This window comes from Schistocerca nitens, chromosome 7 (genome assembly GCF_023898315.1).
Source record: "Schistocerca nitens isolate TAMUIC-IGC-003100 chromosome 7, iqSchNite1.1, whole genome shotgun sequence".
In the NCBI taxonomy this organism is placed as follows: domain Eukaryota; kingdom Metazoa; phylum Arthropoda; class Insecta; order Orthoptera; family Acrididae; genus Schistocerca; species Schistocerca nitens.
In genome coordinates this window covers 615,832,793-615,853,520 of record NC_064620.1, presented here as the reverse complement: position 1 = coordinate 615,853,520, position 20,728 = coordinate 615,832,793, and the positions used below count along the sequence as shown (strand labels likewise).

The following is a 20,728-nucleotide window of genomic DNA, read 5'->3' as shown; positions in this document are numbered from 1 at the left end:
TGATGGGACACAATCAATTGCTTTTTGCAGTATTGTACTATAGCAATATCAGTTAAACATGCATGAAATAAAATTACGTCCACTCTGCAATGAATAAGTAATCGTAAATTTGTCGTTAACAGTTGAAAAGACCCTAAATTGGATAGGCATGAGCTTCTCCCCTTCAGCAAAGATTAAAGGGGTAATAAGAGAGGAAAATCCAAATTAGAATGAGCACTTAAAAGCAGTGTGCGTGGACGCATCAGTATCTCTCCATGCCCTACAAACATACAAAAAGCTATTCCCTCTTGACCCGAAAAAGAAACCTATAAATTCTACTATTGATCATAGCGATGTAACCCTGCTAGGCCTTTCTCAGAGGCCACGGCGCCTGGAGCTGGTTATGAATGTGTGTCTGCCACCTTCGACTCTAGGATAAAATTTCACCGTCGCAGCAACCCTGGCTGCATGCAGACAAACGCAGATACTCACATACCCTCCGTCCTCTGCCTTATTAACGTGTACTGTCAATCTCTCTTTGACCTTAGTGCACGTCTGAACAACATGACTCCCGTGCCGGTCGGAGCAAAATCCTTGTCCCATTCCATCGTTCAGCCACTTTCGAAGCCCTTTTCAGTAGCAAGAACGCTACTCTGGAATAATGTCCTAAATTATATTAGAGAAATCGGTAAAGTAACATCTCCACCTCCAGAAGCTAAAGCAACGATGATTACCACTATCGCTGTAGGCGTCTGCTACCCTTGCGCATCCTCCTTTCTAACCAGATCTTACACACTTCCCAGTGATCGTGGTTGGTGCAGTCTCCTTAAATTTCCTTTCCCCAGAAAAAGCTGTATCAGGAAACGCCTGTTCTATACATGAATAATTCTTTTATGTCAGTCTGTGACTGTTACGTCGTCATTATTAGTCACTATATTACTATTATCAGTATTAGTTGTAACAGCTGCCAGTATTATCTTTTAGTTCAGTAAGTGTGATTTACTCACATTATCACTATACACTCAAATCATTTTAATACTGTTTGTCAAACTAAAAACATTTCGTAGGTAACTCTAATGTACACTCCTGGAAATGGAAAAAAGAACACATTGACACCGGTGTGTCAGACCCACCATACTTGCTCCGGACACTGCGAGAGGGCTGTACAAGCAATGATCACACGCACGGCACAGCGGACACACCAGGAACCGCGGTGTTGGCCGTCGAATGGCGCTAGCTGCGCAGCATTTGTGCACCGCCGCCGTCAGTGTCAGCCAGTTTGCCGTGGCATACGGAGCTCCATCGCAGTCTTTAACACTGGTAGCATGCCGCGACAGCGTGGACGTGAACCGTATGTGCAGTTGACGGACTTTGAGCGAGGGCGTATAGTGGGCATGCGGGAGGCCGGGTGGACGTACCGCCGAATTGCTCAACACGTGGGGCGCGAGGTCTCCACAGTACATCGATGTTGTCGCCAGTGGTCGGCGGAAGGTGCACGTGCCCGTCGACCTGGGACCGGACCGCAGCGACGCACGGATGCACGCCAAGACCGTAGGATCCTACGCAGTGCCGTAGGGGACCGCACCGCCACTTCCCAGCAAATTAGGGACACTGTTGCTCCTGGGGTATCGGCGAGGACCATTCGCAACCGTCTCCATGAAGCTGGGCTACGGTCCCGCACACCGTTAGTCCGTCTTCCGCTCACGCCCCAACATCGTGCAGCCTGCCTCCAGTGGTGTCGCGACAGGCGTGAATGGAGGGACGAATGGAGACGTGTCGTCTTCAGCGATGAGAGTCGCTTCTGCCTTGGTGCCAATGATGGTCGTATGCGTGTTTGGCGCCGTGCAGGTGAGCGCCACAATCAGGACTGCATACGACCGAGGCACACAGGGCCAACACCCGGCATCATGGTGTGGGGAGCGATCTCCTACACTGGCCGTACACCACTGGTGATCGTCGAGGGGACACTGAATAGTGCACGGTACATCCAAACCGTCATCGAACCCATCGTTCTACCATTCCTAGACCGGCAAGGGAACTTGCTGTTCCAACAGGACAATGCACGTCCGCATGTATCCCGTGCCACCCAACGTGCTCTAGAAGGTGTAAGTCAACTACCCTGGCCAGCAAGATCTCCGGATCTGTCCCCCATTGAGCATGTTTGGGACTGGATGAAGCGTCGTCTCACGCGGTCTGCACGTCCAGCACGAACGCTGGTCCAACTGAGGCGCCAGGTGGAAATGGCATGGCAAGCCGTTCCACAGGACTACATCCAGCATCTCTACGATCGTCTCCATGGGAGAATAGCAGCCTGCATTGCTGCGAAAGGTGGATATACACTGTACTAGTGCCGACATTGTGCATGCATTGTTGCCTGTGTCTATGTGCCTGTGGTTCTGTCAGTGTGATCATGTGATGTATCTGACCCCAGGAATGTGTCAATAAAGTTTCCCCTTCCTGGGACAATGAATTCACGGTGTTCTTATTTCAATTTCCAGGAGTGTAAATAAAGTTACTGTATTTGTAAACTCCTGGTCAGATGTCAGACGTCAGACAACTCTAATCAGAGCAGGTTAAATAGATAAAGTAATCAAAATAAAGCAGCAGCTACTTAAATGACGTGGTTCCAAGAGTCCTGATAGTCTTCGCAGACTCCACTCGGGCCCAGCGCTGCCACACGTAAAAGTATTGCGCCCGGCCTTGTAGAGTCGAGGTAGCATCGACGCCCGTTGGACTGTGCTCTCAGGGGCTCGAGGTCATGCCTCTCGGTATATGGCGCCACTATTGAGGAATCTCCTGTTCCAATTGGAACCTAGCACCAGGATGCTTTCTCTGCTTGTGAGAAGTGAAGGGCCAACCCCTCTAGACTTGCAGTCATAACTAACCTATTGTGAACAGGCGAGAAAATCTCCCCCGCCCCTCCCCCTCCGCGACTGTTTTCAACTGGGTTGAAAACAAAGCTACTCCATGCAGTCGGGACGCGCCCATACGAAAATCTAACAAGATAGCATCTAATATGAACGGAAAATAGGGTGCTGTAACGGATTATTGACAGTTATTGTGCAGTTGCCATTTGTGCTTCCTCTACAGGGCTGACGCAAGAAGCTTAATGTGAAGCCAGTGGGTTAATTGGCACTGACTGGTTTCAACTGTATTCTCTGCTCTATTAGAAATAGACTAACGCGGTTCCAGTTGTCCAGTTAAAATTTGCCTAACCTGCTTTTCAAGGAAAACGAAAAGTCTTTCCAATATTTGATGACTAAGGGTGACAATATGTCGAAACCAGATCGCAAGTAACGGTTATATTCAAAGACAAGATTATTTTCGTCAGACTCATCTAAAGTAGTTCATATCTAACATCACGATCAGTTAGCGACATTAGTAGTAAAAGCAGTTGACATTACCTGAGAATCGTCTAAGAACCAACATACATGTTGTAACGCGCCGACTGGCGGTACCCAAGATCGAACTTACGACAATGGATCGTACTGTACCAACGTCGCTATGCCGTTAATACATGGCTTCCTGCCGCACGCTACAGCTTTAATTAGGTACAGTTTTTAATTTCACAGTCGACGTTACGACTGCGGATCGCTATCTGATTTCAGAAGATTCCAGTCGTAGTGGAGCGCGCGGCGACTACTCGAAGTCCAGCTCGTACAGTGATCGCACTCTCAAGGAACAAATTGAAGACAATATCGAATAATGGACAGCACCCTTACTTTACACAACGTCTAGATCTAACAATGAGACGATTACACTAAGAATACACGCATCCAAACATTCTAATGACAATGATCACCAATATCAAGCAGTAAATAAGAGACCGATTTAGGCAACAACTCTCGTTATCTAACCTACTAGTCGAATCCAAGCATCAAATGTCTTCAGATACAGTACCTGTTTATATTATATCTAGATAAATTCCCCAACTAGCGTGCAATTGTTCTCCCACACAACGAGATTCTCACAACGCAGTATATTATATCTGGAAAAGACTCGTAACTTTTTAATTACCTACAAAAGTTCCTATTCCATATACCGTCGCGTTATGGCCAGTTTTTATTAAGACGCTTCCACCAATATCGATAAGAACTGAAATAATTTATGCTACCACTAAATCTCTTTCCACTTATTCCAGCGTTGCTATGTAAATAAGTCTTCACGTACTTAAGATTTAATAACCTTTGTCCTTGGTGTTATAGTTGACCTTTCCGTAAAAAATTAAAACTTCAATTCTACTTGCATTTTCGTAGACACTCTTTCCATAAATGAAACCGTTTTACCTTTTTAGAATATCTACCCTCTATAGGTTTCTCGCGGTTCCACTCAATCCATGAACTTTCGATTAGGCAAACCTACAAATATCAGCGTATACTTGTGTCCTGCAACTTTGTATTAAGATCTCTGGAACTCACCCTTTTCTTTTCCCGTAAAAATATGTACACACACCAGATACTAATTAAATACACATAAGGTTTATTATAACCCAAGAAAACTTGAATTTATTTTCTCTACGTATTTAAATACAATTTCACTCTCGTAAATGAGCGAGTGTCATCAAAGACTACACCTCACAACACGGAAATTCAGTAATAAAAGAATTAAACAAAAACCCTAAGTGCCACTGCCACTTTAAATCTAACCTTAAGCGACAATTTAAAACAATTCTGACCCTCTTCAGTCATTGACAATACGCGACCCGCTAAGTTCCCTACTTGAATTCGGCCACTCGTCACTTTGGCTAATAAAGTTTTTGTCTGGCTGCGTGCTGCTTGTAAAATGGTTCTCGACGCCTATCCTCTCCACTACTGGTGCACTCTATCTCAATATAATGAAACAGTTCGTATTTATTCGAGCCAATTCTCGGTCCGCTGTAAGATAGTAGTATTCATACTACTACGTACATGTACTCGAAGCTTTTCTTCTCGGCGCGCGCGCGCTCACACACACACACACACACACACACACACACACACACACACACACACACACACACACACACACACTTTCAACAAAACGGTTGACAACCCAATTACCTCTGGGCTAGCCGTGACCACTAATCGTACAACACGGACAGGATATAGGTTTCAGCGATTTCCAAAAACTCAGCACCTCCAAATCTACTTCTCTCTCTAACCAGGTTCACGCTGGATTTACTACAGCAAACTTTGCGACCGAAACTGTCAACAAGATGTCAATCAATTGATAGCGCGTGCACCTAAATTCGGCAGAACCAGTGTATCACCAGCGAGTATTCAGAAAATCCCACAATCTCTGTATATTTCGGTGCTCAGCTTTGGGAGGAAACAACAGTCACAGCCACGTATATGAGCAGGGGCCTAACAGACTAAATAGCCACGCTGCCTCCGCGAAGTGTACCCAAATTAAAGTACTGGTCCCACCAAACCAATCTCCTTTCCCTCTCCCAAGCCTTAGCCGCCAGCTGCGGTGCCTCACTACACCACGCAGTGGGTCGCTCTACTATCGGACCTAGACGCACATAGATACATCCACTTAGTCGGTGAGAGGCCTACATGGGAACTAACTCTTCGTCACACGGTAGGAACCATTGAAAACGAACCAACTCGGAACGCCACGCCAAATTTTGACAATTAATTAATTATTCGCTGCTGCTGTCGGATCTCTAAGACAGCGGCCGGCTGCTGCGCGTCGCTCAGGCAGCATCCCTGGACCCAGCGATGGCGAGTTGTTGCATCGCTGAAGTCGCGCGCGCTCACCACCTGTTCTTTCGTCGACGTTCGGGGCTAATCTACAACATATTGTTTTTCTTAATACATCGTACACGTATATTTACAGTAACCACCAGATGTTTTTAAGCTATCGTGTAGGAGGCTCAGCACTAGTAAGCGCGAACGTAACCCGTGCGTTTTGACACAGCACACTGTCTCCTTCAAATATTTACAGGCAAATAAAATTTATAGCCTTGATAGTCATCGTCACTTACCGTAAAAACATCATAAGACTTTGATGCTTACAGCGTGTGATCTGAGGCATCAGTTAGAAAACTGTGCTCACAACTGTAGCACAAATAGTTGAGGGTAGGGCCGTTGTGAGTCACCGTAATGTCTACAGAAGCAAATTTCAAAGGCAGGTATTATGGTTAATCCTTTAGAACCTGGCTTTTCTGGAGGAAGAAATTTTCGCTGTCTAACGCTCCTACGTGATTGTTTCTAGATTTTAAAAGCAAAATTTAGACAAATGTGCTTATTTCAAAATATACTTTCGTCACATGGTTTCTTTTCACGGACTAAAACAATTTTGATTCGTTCACAATTATAATAATCTTATCTACCAATCAATAATTACCATGCGCAACAACACTCCATAATGTCGGTAACCCTCTGACCAGTTCAGTAAGGCCTGCGGCAACGTCTTCAACAGCTTTCGCCATTTACGACGCCCTCTCGTACTATGAGCGTTATTCCTTGATACCATAAGACACGTCTCCTTGTCAATTTTTTTAATACAGTCTTTCCTCCATTGGTTCTGCTGGGAACCATATAATTCCTCCCTAGTGCACCCAATTGTTACCCCCCCCCCCCAGAGGGCGCACGGTTGTTTCGCGAGATCGAGCGTGGCGCATACGGTGCACCAAGCTGTTACGCCCTCTGCCTGCCCACTCTCGCCGCCCGCCGCCTCCACAGCTGTCGCGCTTCTTTCTGTCGCGCTTCTTTCTGTCGCGCTTCTTTCTGTCGCGCTTCTTTCTGTCGCGCTTCTTTCTGTCGCGCTTCTTTCTGTCGCGCTTCTTTCTGTCGCGCTTCTTTCTGTCGCGCTTCTTTCTGTCGCGCTTCTTTCTGTCGCGCTTCTTTCTGTCGCGCTTCTTTCTGTCGCGCTTCTTTCTGTCGCGCTTCTTTCTGTCGCGCTTCTTTCTGTCGCGCTTCTTTCTGTCGCGCTTCTTTCTGTCGCGCTTCTTTCTGTCGCGCTTCTTTCTGTCGCGCTTCTTTCTGTCGCGCTTCTTTCTGTCGCGCTTCTTTCTGTCGCGCTTCTTTCTGTCGCGCTTCTTTCTGTCGCGCTTCTTTCTGTCGCGCTTCTTTCTGTCGCGCTTCTTTCTGTCGCGCTTCTTTCTGTCGCGCTTCTTTCTGTCGCGCTTCTTTCTGTCGCGCTTCTTTCTGTCGCGCTTCTTTCTGTCGCGCTTCTTTCTGTCGCGCTTCTTTCTGTCGCGCTTCTTTCTGTCGCGCTTCTTTCTGTCGCGCTTCTTTCTGTCGCGCTTCTTTCTGTCGCGCTTCTTTCTGTCGCGCTTCTTTCTGTCGCGCTTCTTTCTGTCGCGCTTCTTTCTGTCGCGCTTCTTTCTGTCGCGCTTCTTTCTGTCGCGCTTCTTTCTGTCGCGCTTCTTTCTGTCGCGCTTCTTTCTGTCGCGCTTCTTTCTGTCGCGCTTCTTTCTGTCGCGCTTCTTTCTGTCGCGCTTCTTTCTGTCGCGCTTCTTTCTGTCGCGCTTCTTTCTGTCGCGCTTCTTTCTGTCGCGCTTCTTTCTGTCGCGCTTCTTTCTGTCGCGCTTCTTTCTGTCGCGCTTCTTTCTGTCGCGCTTCTTTCTGTCGCGCTTCTTTCTGTCGCGCTTCTTTCTGTCGCGCTTCTTTCTGTCGCGCTTCTTTCTGTCGCGCTTCTTTCTGTCGCGCTTCTTTCTGTCGCGCTTCTTTCTGTCGCGCGTAGTGAGTAAACTTGTAACTCCTTACTTTGAATTTTCATGGTAGCCTCTATAACGCCTGTTCTTCTTGATGTTTTAGTTTTATTTGTACTTGGCTTTGGCTAAAACTCAGCGACAGTCGGTAGTGTGTTGAGATCCTTATCAAGTTATGAAGACGACGTTACACAAAATAAGTGTTGAACCGAAATGTTGACGTGTGTGAGATATTTACTACACCAAGTATCGTAATTAATCGTTCGTAATCGATGTTTAACTGATAATGATGAAATATTGATAAAACCAATACAGTCACATCCACAACAAATTCCCTACAAGCTGGTCGTAATTTCAAGTACCTAAGAAATCGTAACAGTTGGCTTGTTATTTGAGTGAAGGATTCTACCCAAGCGCCGAGCGCTAGTCTAATATTATCGCTGCGCGTAATTATTACTCGGGAGTTTCATGTCAAGAATTTGATAGAATTTTTAATCACAAATGCACAACTTGGCACGAGAGGGTGATTTATTGCAGAATATCAGTCACTTCCTAACCGAGCCTTGAGCAGAAATCTTTCCTAGGTGTTGGGGGATTTAAATTACATGCTTCGGACCTATCACTGAAGTTCCATAAACCACTGGCTATTATGAATGAAAATTGTCTATCAGTGTTCGTTGCCTAAATCATTAAGTAATGTTTAGTTCAATTATCTAGTTAACAGTTCTTTATTCTAGTAGGTAAAAGTCCTCCGATCGAATTCTAATGCAGTGATATTTGAAGTCAAAAGATCGTATTACTGCGTCATAATAGATCGCAATTATTCAATCTCAAAAACAATCTAAGCGCGCCTACATGTAAGAGCATTCAAATATGACTTGCTCCGGCTAAATCTCGTAACGTAGTGACAATGCATTGAATTATACTCACTCATTACTAACGATTTCAAAAGAGTACTCACACGGAGTATTCTTTGGTATCGTTCGTTCTACTTTGCGAATGTTAATTTATGTTAATTTTGCAATTTATTGACTTTGATTTTAATTTTACTGAAATTTAATCTTTCTTTCGTAGATTGCTAAATTGTCAAGTCTTAGATTCCTGATTTAATTACTTTTCATTGTTCTAATAATAGTGATAAATGGAACTTCGTTCGCTTATTCACTTTTCTGGGAATTTGGGACTTGGGGGGGGGGGAGGGAGGGGGAATCTTGGGGGTATTGGGAGCTAATTTTTGAATTTTACTTTTCGACGGAGGAAGTGGCATTACCTCTTCAGTCTATTTTTAGACTCCATTGTTCTTTGAAACTACATAGTTAGCCTGGTAGTCAGTGCAGGAGAAGCCTGCTGAAAGCATGGGATCACACTTCTGATACCTGATCTGAAACGTTCCCATTTATGCCTAGGAGTGGCTGTTTCTCATTCTGGAGCATGAGTATGCCTGGCACCGTCCACTGTGCCAGATGGCCATTGCTGTGAGTGCGCGATGCTCACAGGACAGCACCTGATTCCAATGTGTATGTAGTGTCAGAGCAGACACCCTGAAAACTGGTCGTCCTTCTGCAGCTCCCTTCATAACACTGCTTATCACCCTTCCCTGTTCCCATCTGTGACTGTAGGGCTGGTCGTGCCAGACGGTGGTGAAGCCCTTTCCCTGCTACCTTGTCAGTAACAGGACTGATGACGCCACTTTCACTGCCACCGAGCCTTTATTTTTCGTGGAGACAATCGAAGGCAAGTTTGGCGCAGTGGATTCTCAGTAACATGCAGTCGGGTTTGCTGTCGATCAATACTACTGCAACATGAGATGCAGCCATGTATGCCTGTGAACATCTTGGCTACAGCCTACTGTCGATTACGCCTCATCAGTCTCTGACTTTGGTTCAAGTAGTCATTTCCACAGGGCGCTCGTTCTTCAAAAGTGATCGGGGTCTCCAGCCCAATGTGGAATGCTGGAGACTGAATTTGTTTGGCTCGATCAGAAAGGCTGTAAGGACAATCGATTAAATACTTACGCCTTTATCTTGGTATCTGATGGGATACCCTGTGTAACATATTATTTCTTGCTACTGTAGTGTTACCTTGAAGCTGTGAAAATGGACAGGCGTTCCAAGGCGCGGTAGCAGAGACGATGCTGAGGGCAGACGAAACTAGAAGAGATATTGTTACATAAGGTAAACCGTACGGGGAGAACCTTGCGAAAATGCAGACGCCCCCAGGGCGTTAGTTACTCTTCAAGGAATTAACATGTAACTTCGTATGTCGTCTAGACGCTGTAGTAGGTTGCCGTCGTAGAACTTCGTAACCAAGAGGCACGTACTAGAATATAAAGCCAGCTTGATACCAGCCCTGAGAACAGCAACGTCAGTAGGCTCACAAGGGTTAGAAAGAGAGCCAAAACGCCAAAAAATGTTGACCCAGCAGTCCCTACTCCGGGGAGCCCGAGGGGCGGGGCTAAATGACGTATAACAATATTGCAAGCCTTATTTGGCAGAGCAGTTACGTTTAGCTTTCAGCTGAACAATGTTGATACCAAATACGGACTTTGTGCAACTGCATTAACATTCCCGCCTTAGGAGCAGTAGAGGGGACCTAACTAAACGGTGATGGGCAGGCGCTTGCAGGACACTTACGGGATTGGCTCGGTGCCTTTAAGTTTGTAAAACAGTGCCCCCACGCGACTCTTTAAAACCCCCAGATTCCGCATTTTGGCGGAGTTCCCAGTCAGACGATCTGGGCGCCGAATCCATGTCCGTCGACTCAAGCCTCGGTCCAGCTCCGTGTATGTTTTGTTTGGCAACTAAGTTGTTGCCTTAAGATGCTGCTAGTGTTTGCTACTGTAGTTAGCATCCACTGCTGGGACTTCTGCACTGGCTTTTGTTGTAACAGTGTTATTCCTGCTTTTTCTAAATCTAGAACTAGCCGCTAGTGTATTATAGTCCTGTCTGGAATAAAAAACTATTTCAAAACCCTGTTTGTCAAAGTGTCTCCACAAAGAGTTCCCTACCGACTTTCACCACCCGCATTTCTAGTAAATGCCTGTACCAGTGTTGGTTCAGATACAAGAAAACAATCAAACGCCTTCGCTGTGAATTGTCCTTCTGCCTTCTGCTCTATACCGCTCGGGAGCGCAGACTGACCAGGAACCCCTTTTTTCCCCTCTCCCACCTATGTCAGAACATGACACCTACTGAAGAAGGCCGAGGTGATAGTTTGTGACATAAAGCCATATGTGTCACTACCTGTAAGGTGTTCCAGTGTGCACGTTCAGGGACATTTCTTTCCAATATAAGTCGATCCTCCATGTGGTGAATGCAGACACCCCATGAGGGAGGGGCCCTTGTGTTCTATCGCCTGTTTGCATCAGTTGTCATGACTGTCTCGATGCTCACTGGATTGTCCAATTTATAAGATGGAAAGATAAGTATAAGACCATTGATAGGTTTTCCTACACTGAAGCTCATCAGAAATGTGATAGTCTTCACCCTGTCTGACATAAAATTTTTGCCTCTGTTACATTCATTATCCTTCCTCCCTCCTCCTTGCCCCAGTCCTGCCCCGTCTTCACTCTCCTACCCTCTGCTTCCTTAGCCCTCCTTTCTTGGTATCACTTCTCCTACCAAGCCAGAATAGTGCCCATCGTCTGCTGGTGATGTGGCAAATTCCTGAGACAACACCCCTAGTTTTCCCACACCACATACCTGCTGCCACAAGCCAGCTGCAGAATCTCGAGGCACTCTACTCGACCTACAAGACGAGGAGAACAACATAAGTCCTGGGACAATGCATCTACAGGAACACTGGATGGGCAGACTCCCCACTCGCAACCTGAGTTTGCCTTCTAATTTTTGGAAGTCATACTGTCCTTGTTAGTGACAGATGGTGATCGGTGGTATGACTGGCTTTGGCCCATTTGCCTCCCATCTGGATCCCTGTTCCATGTTACTTCAATGGAATTGCAATGTATAGTGTAGTCACTTTCCGGAGTCACAACCCTCTAACGCTAATCACTCTGCACGTTTTCATTCTCGAGGAATCTCGTGCTAACTCAGAGGAACTTCATAGATTTCCTGCTTTGTCAGAAGTGGGTTAGCACTTTGCTTTCTGATGGTGTTTGCACGTTGGTCTGTTGTTGTTATGGCCTTAAGTCCAGAGACTGGTTTGATGCAGCTCTCCATGCTACTCTATCCTGCGCAAGCTTCATCTCCCAGTATCTACTGCAACCTACATCCTTCTGAATATGTTTAGTGTATTCATCTCTTGGTCTCCCTCTACGATTTTTACCCTCCACACTGCCCTCAAATACTAAATTGGTGATCCTTTGATGTCTCAGAACATGTCGTACCAGCGATCCCTTCTAGTCAAGTTGTGCCACAAATTTTTCTCCCCAATTCTATACAATACCTCCTCATTAGTTATGTTGGTCTGTATGGATCCGTATAGTAAACTGTTACACCTTTCTACAACATTGGAATTGGTTAATGTCTAGATCCACTTGTACTCTGCAGTCATGGTTTGCAATCTCTGTATCCGTTCTAAGAGGCTACTTGTGTCCACTCCATAACTGCCCTTCCTCAGCAGCTCCGCACTTCGTCCTCCGTGACGATTTTAATGCCCGTCACTCTTTGTGGAGCTTGTTCTTACGATCTAGTTGTTTGTGTTTCCTAAGAACAAAAAAGAAGCAAACTCCTTGTGTAGAAGTGCTTTTTTTATTTAGCCAGCGGTCTCCTCATAGATAATTTTCTTATGGACCACGACCTGTGCCTTCTTAATGATTTCCCGACACATTTGTGTCACTTACGGCAGTCTGCCATAGGTATTACACCAAATTCTCTTCCCCTTCTGTCATTCCACTAATCGCCACATGACCACCTCTGATAATAACTACTCCTGTTGATACCCTCGTTCCCTTCCCACCTCTCGATGGCCAGTTTACCCTGTTGAGTCTCCATCTTGCTGGCTGGCCTCTGCACAGTTCCCAGATAGTGTTTACCCCCTCTTCGTCAGATTGTATTGGTGAAGTCGTACATGTGTGTGATCAGATTTGCACTACTGCCATTGCTGTCCATTTGACAGGTACTTTTACTGCTATCCTGTCACATTGCGGAGCACGATCATCGCCATGCCAACATCACCCATGGTCGCCTTCAAGCCCTGCAAATCTTAAGTGGCACCTGTGTTCAGTTCTTACCACCTTTAAGTAATGGGCTTTAGTGAGAAGGCGTTAAATAAGAGAAAGTGGGTGTATTGGGAACGCTTTCTCCTCCCTGGGTTCTTCTGTAATTTAGTCATAAGTGAGGGCTACAGTCTGCACACTCAAAGGTTGCCGATGAGTCTTCTATCCTGGGCCTTGCCCTTCTGGATAGCCTTGATACATATCCACCAGTTCTTGTGGAAAACCTTGTGGCCCACTTTGTCGCAGCGTTGGCTTCAGTCTCCTATCTGGCTACCTTGCGTAATGGGTTGAAGCTTTCCACTTAAATTTCATCCATTGTCAGGCATAATCGAACAATGTCTCTACTGCTGAATGGGAACTGCTTTCCCTGTTCCCATCTGTGGGTACAGGGCTGGGCGTGCCAGACGGTGGTGAAGCCCTTTCCCTGCTAACTTGTCAGTAACAGGACTGATGACGCCACTTTCACTGCCACCGAGCCTTTATTTTTCGTGGAGACTATCGAAGGCAAGTTTGGCGCAGTGGATTCTCAGTAACATGCAGTAGGGATTGCTGTCGATCAATACTACTGCAACATGAGCTGCAGCCATGTGTGCCTGTGAACATCTTGGCTACAACATACTGTCGGTTACGCCTCATCAGTCTATGGTTCAGGTAGTAATTTTCCAGAGGGTGCTCGTTCTTCAAAGTGATGAGGGTCTCCAGCCCAATGTGGAATGGTGGAGACTCAATTTGTTTTGCTCGATCTGAAAGGCTGTAAGGACAATCAATTAAATACTTACGCTTTTATCTTGGCATTTGAGGGGATACCCTGTGTAATATATTGATTATTCCTTACTACTGTAGTGTTATCTTGAAGCTGTGAGAAAGGAGGACAGGCGTAGAAGCAGAGACCATGCTGAGGCAGACGAAACTGAGAGATATTGTTACATGAAGTAAACCGTAAGTGGAGAGCCTTGCGAAAATGCAGACGCCCACAGAAGCGGTCCCAGGGCGTTAGTTACTCTTCAGGGAATTAACATACACCTTCATATGTCTAGACGCTGTAGTAGGTTGCCGCCGTAGAACTGTGTAACCAACAGGCGCGTGGTAGCGTATAAAGCCAGCTTGATACCAGCCATGAGAACAGCAACGTCAGTAGGCTCACAAGGGTTAGAAAGAGAGCGAAAACGCCAAAAACTGTTGACCCAGCAGTCCCTACTCTGGGGAGTCCGAGGGGTGGAGCTAAATGACGTATAACAATGTTGCAAGCCTTATTTGGCAGAGCAGTTACGTTTAGCTTTCAGCTGAACAATGTTGATACCAAATACGGACTTAGTGCAACTGCATTAACATTCTCACCTTAGGAGCAGTAGAGGGCTCCTAAATAAACGGTGATTGACAGGCGCCCGCAAGACACCTACGGGATTGGCTCGGTGGCTTTAAGTTGGTAAAACAGTGCCCCCACGCGACTCTTTAAAACCCCCAGATTCCGCATTTTGGCGGAGTTCTCAGTCAGTCGATCTGGGCGCCGAATCCATGTCCGTCGACTCTAGCCTCGGTCCAGCTCCGTGTATGTTTTGTTTGGCAACTAAGTTGTTGCCTTAAGATGCTGCTAGTGTTTGCTACTGTGGTTAGCATCCACTCCTGGGACTTCTGCACTGGCTTTTGTTGTAACAGTGTTATTCCTGCTTTTTCTAAATCTAGAACTAGCCGCTAGTGTATTATAGTCCTGTCTGGAATAAAAAACTATTTCAAAACCCTGTTTGTCAAAGTGTCTCCACAAAGAGTTCCCTACCGACTTTCACCACCCGCATTTCTAGTAAATGCCAGTACCAGTGTTGGTTCAGATACAAGAAAACAATCAAACGCCTTCGCTGTGAATTGTCCTTCTGCCTTCTGCTCTATACCGCTCGGGAGCGCAGACTGACCAGTAACCCCTTTTCCCCTCTCCCAACTATGTCAGAACATGACACCTACTGAAGAAGGCCGAGGTGATAGTTTGTGACATAAAGCCATATGTGTCACTACCTGTAACGTGTTCCAGTGTGCACGTTCAGGGACATTTCTTTCCAATATAAGTCGATCCTCCATGTGGTGAATGCAGAAACCCCATGAGGGAGGGGCCCTTGGGTTCTATCGCCTGTTTGCATCAATTGTCATGACTCAGTCTCGATGCTCACTGCATTGTCCAATTTATAAGATGGAAAGATAAGTATAAGACCATTGATAGGTTTTCCTACACTGAAGCTCATCAGAAATGTGATAGTCTTCACCCTGTCTGACATAAAATTTTTGCCTCTGTTACATTCATTATCCTTCCTCCCTCCTCCTTGCCCCAGTCCTGCCCCGTCTTCACTCTCCTACCCTCTGCTTCCTTAGCCCTCCTTTCTTGGTATCACTTCTCCTACCAAGCCAGAATAGTGCCCATCGTCTGCTGGTGATGTGGCAAATTCCTGAGACAACACCCCTAGTTTTCCCACACCACATACCTGCTGCCACAAGCCAGCTGCAGAATCTCGAGGCACTCTACTCGACCTACAAGACGAGGAGAACAACATAAGTCCTGGGACAATGCCCATCCAGTGTTCCTGTAGATGCAGACTCCCCACTCGCAACCTGAGTCTGGCTGCTTGATTATGGAAGTTATACTGTCCTTGTTAGTGACAGATGGTGATCGGTGGTGTGACTGGCTTTGGCCATTTGTCTCCCATATGGATCCCTGTTCCATGCTAATTCATTGGAATTGTTGTGAATAGTGTAGTCACTATCCAGAGTGGCAATCCTCTAATGCCATTCGCTCTGCACATTTTCATTCTCCAGGAATCTCATTTTTTACTCATGCTAACTCACACTTCATAGATTTTCTGCTTTGTGAAAAATGGGTTAGCACTTTGCTTTCTGATGGTGTTTGCACGTTAGTCTGTTGTTGTGGTCTTCAGTCCAGAAACTGGTTTGATGCAGCTCTCCATGCTACTCTATCCTGTGTAAGCTTCATCTCCCAGTACCTACTGCAAGCTACATCCTTCTGAATCTGCTTATTGTATTCATCTCTTGGTATCACCTACGATTTTTAGCCTCCACACTGCCCTCCAATACTAAATTGGTGATCCTTTGATACCTCAGAATGTGTCCTACCAGCGATCCTTTCTAGTCAAGTTGTGCCACAAATTTATCTTCTCCCCAATACTATTCAATACCTCCTCATTAGTCATGTTGGTCTGTATGGATCCGTATAGTAAACTGTTACACCTTTCTACAACATTGGAATTGGTTAATGTCTAGATCCACTTGTACTCTGCAGCCATGGTTTGCAATCTCTGTATCCGTTCTAAGAGGCTACTTGTGTCCACTCCATAACTGCCCTTCCTCAGCAGCTCCGCACTTCGTCCTTGACGATTTTAATGCCCGTCACTCTTTGTGGAGCTTGCTCTTATGATCTAGTTGTTTTGTGTCCTAAGAACAAAACAAAAAGCAAACTCTTTGTGTAGCAGTTCATTTAGCCAGCGGTCTCCTCATAGAGAATTTTCTTATGGATCACGACCTGTGCCTTCTTAATGATTTCCCTACCCATTTCAGTGCCACTTATGGCACTCTGCCATGGGTATTACACCTACTTCTCTTCCCCTTCTGTCATTCCACTGGTCCCCACATTACCACCTCTATGATACTGACTACTCCTGTTGATACCCTCGTTCCCTTCCCACCTCTCGATGGCCAGTTTACCCTGTTGAGTTTCCATCTTGCTGCCTGGCCTCTGCACAGTTCCCAGATAGTGTTTAGCCCCCTCTTTGTCAGATTGTATTGGTGAAGTCGTACATGATGTGTGTGATAAGATTATTTGCTCTACTGCCATTGCTGTCCACTTGACAGGTACTTTTACTGCTATCCTGTCACATTGCGGAGCACGATCATCGCCATGCCATCACCACCTGTGATCGCCTTCAAGCCCTGCAATATCTTAAGTGGCACCTGTCCTCAGGTCTTACCACCTTCAAGTAATGGGCTTTAGTGTGAAGGCGTTTAATCAGAGAAAGTGGGTGTATTGGGAACGCTTTATCTCCTCTCTGGGTTCTTCTGTCCTTTAGTCAAAGTGAGGGCCACATTCTGCACACGCAAAGGTTGCCGATGGCAGTCTTCCATCCTGGGCCTTGCTCTTCTGGATAGCCTTTATATAGATCCATCAGTTCTTGTGGAAAACCTTGTGGCCCACTTTGTCACAGCGTTGGCTTCAGTCTCCTATCTGGCTACCTTGCGTAATGGGTTGAAGATTTCCACTTAAATTTCATTCATTGTCAGGCAGAATCGAACAATGACTCTACTGCTGAATGGGAACTGCTTCTGGCCCTCATTCGATCCATAACCAATTGATTTAACACCTCAATCTCCTCACAACGACAGTGTCCCCTCTGGACATTTAACCATATTTGTCTCCAAGCTGTCCTTCCCTCAGTGTAAGGAAAGCATTGTAGTTCCTTTCCTTAAGCCCAGTAACACGCCATCGCCCCTCGGTAGTTACTGGCCAGTCAGTCTAAACAACGTCTCCTACAAGCTATTAGAAGAAATACTCACTCACTGGTGCTGATGGATTGTCAAATCTTGGGACCTTTAGTCTCTTTGCTTGTCCAGCTTTTTGGAGGGAAGGTCTCCAATGGATCTGCTTTGCGTGGAAACAGCAGGTCAGCAAGACTTTCTCCAGCGCCGCCATCTCGTCTGTTTTCTTCAATTTTAGTAAGGCCTGTGACATGGCTTGGCGCCATCACATGTTATTACACTCCATGATTGGGGGCTTCAGGACCCCCTCTCGATTTTTTTATTCGCCACTTCTTGTCCCACCAATCATTCGGAGTTCAGGTTGGCACCATTCCCAGCTCTCTGCAGATCCAGAAGAATGACGTTCCACAGGGTTCCATATTAAGCGACCTCTTTCTCATCACTATTAATGGACTTGCCGCCTCTTGCAGACTGTTGGTCACTCCTGCTCTGTATGTGAATGAATACTGTATCTGGACTAGTTCCCACTCATTGGCTTCTGCGAAGTGACAGGTCCAGGGCGCCATCAAGCGCACTTCCACATGAACCCTCTCGTACAGCCACCAACCCATCATCCATGAACCCTCTGGTAATCTTCAGCTTCCTTTTCACCTCCACCCCCATCTAATAAAAATCGGACAATGAAGGGGATCCCACCACATGGTGTTCTTCACTCCACCTCTTCCACTTGGAATTTACCACCTCCCAGCTTCCTATCGGCCATACGAGATTGACCCATGGCTTTTTATTCCGTAATGAGCCGCCCACCTTTGGGATTGCAGAGCCCTCTTCATGGTGATCCATATTTTGCTAGACTGCCTCCCCCGCTCCCCTTTCATACTCTGGTCGTTAGTACTAAATATGTCCTCCCACTCTCATTGTCAAAGGTGTTAGCACATGAGTTACATACTTCCATCCATCCTCGAGTTTCTTTATGGAAGTGGTTTATCTACGCAAAATTTCGTTCAGGCATTGAGGTCCTTCAGTTAGCATTGGTGTTGCTCTGGGTGGCCTTTCCCCCGCCCTGATCCTTATTTTTTGTCTGGCCTTTCATGTCGTATCTTTTTCCTTCTCTTCTTTCTCCTGGTGGTGTTCTCATTATGTTGCGTTCATGGCTTGGTGTGAAGATGGGAATATGTCGGTGGCAGTGCCAGTGTCCAGTCACACTTAACGCTCCTGTGGCTCTCTCTGCTCTGCCCCTTCCCCTTCACCACTCCTGTTCCTTAAACTTCCTGCTGCCAGGACGTTCCTTCTACCTCTTTCACTATTTTTCGTTCCCATCGATTTGGCTTTGTTTTTGGCATTGTTCCTCCCTTATTTTCTGTTATCTTTGATCATGGGACTGATGAACTCGATATTTCGTTCTCCTCCATCCCTCAACCAACGTACCAATCAACATTCGTCTATAGCTCCACATTTCATGTGCTCAGTCTCCTCTGTTCCATTATACAGAGAAACATAACAAACCACTTCTGTGTATTTTGACACAAGCTGCTCAACAGTGCTTCATTCACTTGTTGATTGTCTTAGAGATGCAAAAATGTGGCAGCACTTGATCATTATGAAAAGGTCACACATTCGCCAACTTGTACATGAGGTTTCGATTGACAAATAATATTTCTTCGACCTAGGACACAGTAAAATTAGTGTACACAACTGTAGACAATCGGTGTTAACCCTTTAAGATTCTACATAAACCAAAATATTAAGAGTTACAAAGCAGTTCGTAAAAGAGCTAGAGCTTAAGCGTCTGTTAACAATACAGAGTAGATTATAAATGCTAGCTCTGAAATATATGCCTGCAAGATACATAACACACAATTAATTCGAAACAGTGTCTCAAAACACACAAAGCCAGACACAACAGACTGTTTTGTCTCTTTACTACTGAGACAAAAATATTGATAGTTTGTACAAACAGTGTGGCAAGCAAAGTATCCATTTCTGAAATATATTCGTGAGTCCATTTCGAAACTAAAGTGTTGAAGTGAATTCTCCAGTGGCTACAGTAACTGTTGGAAGTTTTTCTAACTACAAGTACATGGTGTTACAAACACTGACTCACTTGAGAAACGTCTGCATGCTGTTTGTGATAAATCATAATGATTTGACAATTTTTGTACATCTTCAAAGAAAGACATGTATTAAAGAAAACATAGTGGATTTTAAATTCTTTGTCCTTTTCGTAAATTTGTACCTCTTACAAAGATGTTTATTCTAGCTCATTTTATAACTCGTTAAAAATACATTTTAAATAATTTTTACGGTATTTTATAGGGGTTTTCAACTCGTTTTAGTGATAATTTTTGATATTTTGGATATTGAAGTGTGGGGTCTACAAGCACTTAATCATATTCATAAACTAAATGAATTATCACTAGCAACTTCACTCTACTCAATCCTCCCCCATCCCCTGTCCACCCTTCACCTGCAGGCACCCCTCAAAACAAAGGCTGAAAGAGCCTCAGTGTTACACGTGGGCGCTGCATCATGCAGTCTGTCGTCTATTATGGTGGTGGGCCAGGTATCAAGTCCAAAAAACCTTTTTGAACAGTTTCGTAACTCCCAGTAGCTAAGTCGGATTCTTATTGCACAGGAGTGAAAATCTTCACTAGCAGCTACATGTCCAAAGGAATGAATTGTAGCAAATATTGCCTCATATCATTGCTCTTCCTGCAGGATTCCGGCAGACACACCTACAGATCAGCAGAGTCAGCGAAAAGGGTCAGAGTGCCCAGTGTGGGGAGAGGTGGCAGACCAAGACAAAGTGGCTGCAGCCACTTTCGCACCCACATTTCTAGCCTCTGTGACCTCCACAGCCTATGGCAAACTGAAGCAGAAGTTACAACACGAAGTGCAGGAAGAGTGCAGGGTGGAGGTGGCTGAGCAGCAAGTGGAGGTGACTGTGCACCGAGAAGAGGTGGCTGAGCAGCAAGTGGAGGTGACTGTGCACCGAGAAGAGGTGACTGAGCAGCAAGTGGAGGTGACTGTGCACCGAGAAGACGTGACTGAGCAGCAAGTGGAGGTGACTGTGCACCGAGAAGACGTGACTGAGCAGCAAGTGGAGGTGACTGTGCACCGAGAAGACGTGACTGAGCAGCAAGTGGAGGTGACTGTGCACCGAGAAGACGTGACTGTGCACCGAGCAGAGGTGGCTGAACAGCAAGTGGAGGTGACTGTGCACCGAGCAGAGGTGGCTGAGCAGCAAGTGGAGGTGACTGTGCACCGAACAGAGGTGGCTGAGCAGCAAGTGGAGGTGACTGTGCACCGAACAGAGGTGGCTGAGCAGCAAGTGGAGCAAGTGGGTAGCACAGCGCTGATGGAGGATGAGAAGCAGCATGTGGCAGAGCTAGAGATAGAGGCGCCAATGGAGGAGGTCCCATCTGGGGCAGAAGAGCAACAGGCAAGGAAACGGAAGAGCACTG

The 20,728-nt window shown here is 45.9% G+C and overlaps 1 protein-coding gene across 1 annotated transcript; it reads right to left on the bottom strand.

Annotated features, from left to right (window-relative positions):
- Positions 1-5,598: 5,598 nt before the first annotated feature.
- LOC126195784 (trichohyalin-like) lies at positions 5,599-19,385 on the bottom strand. Its single transcript, XM_049934418.1, has 3 exons — positions 19,369-19,385; positions 6,624-7,637; positions 5,599-5,752 (listed from the first exon to the last, which is right to left on the bottom strand). Exons 1-3 carry the CDS (start codon positions 19,383-19,385, stop codon positions 5,599-5,601), a joined length of 1,185 nt encoding a protein of 394 aa, XP_049790375.1.
- Positions 19,386-20,728: the final 1,343 nt, after the last annotated feature.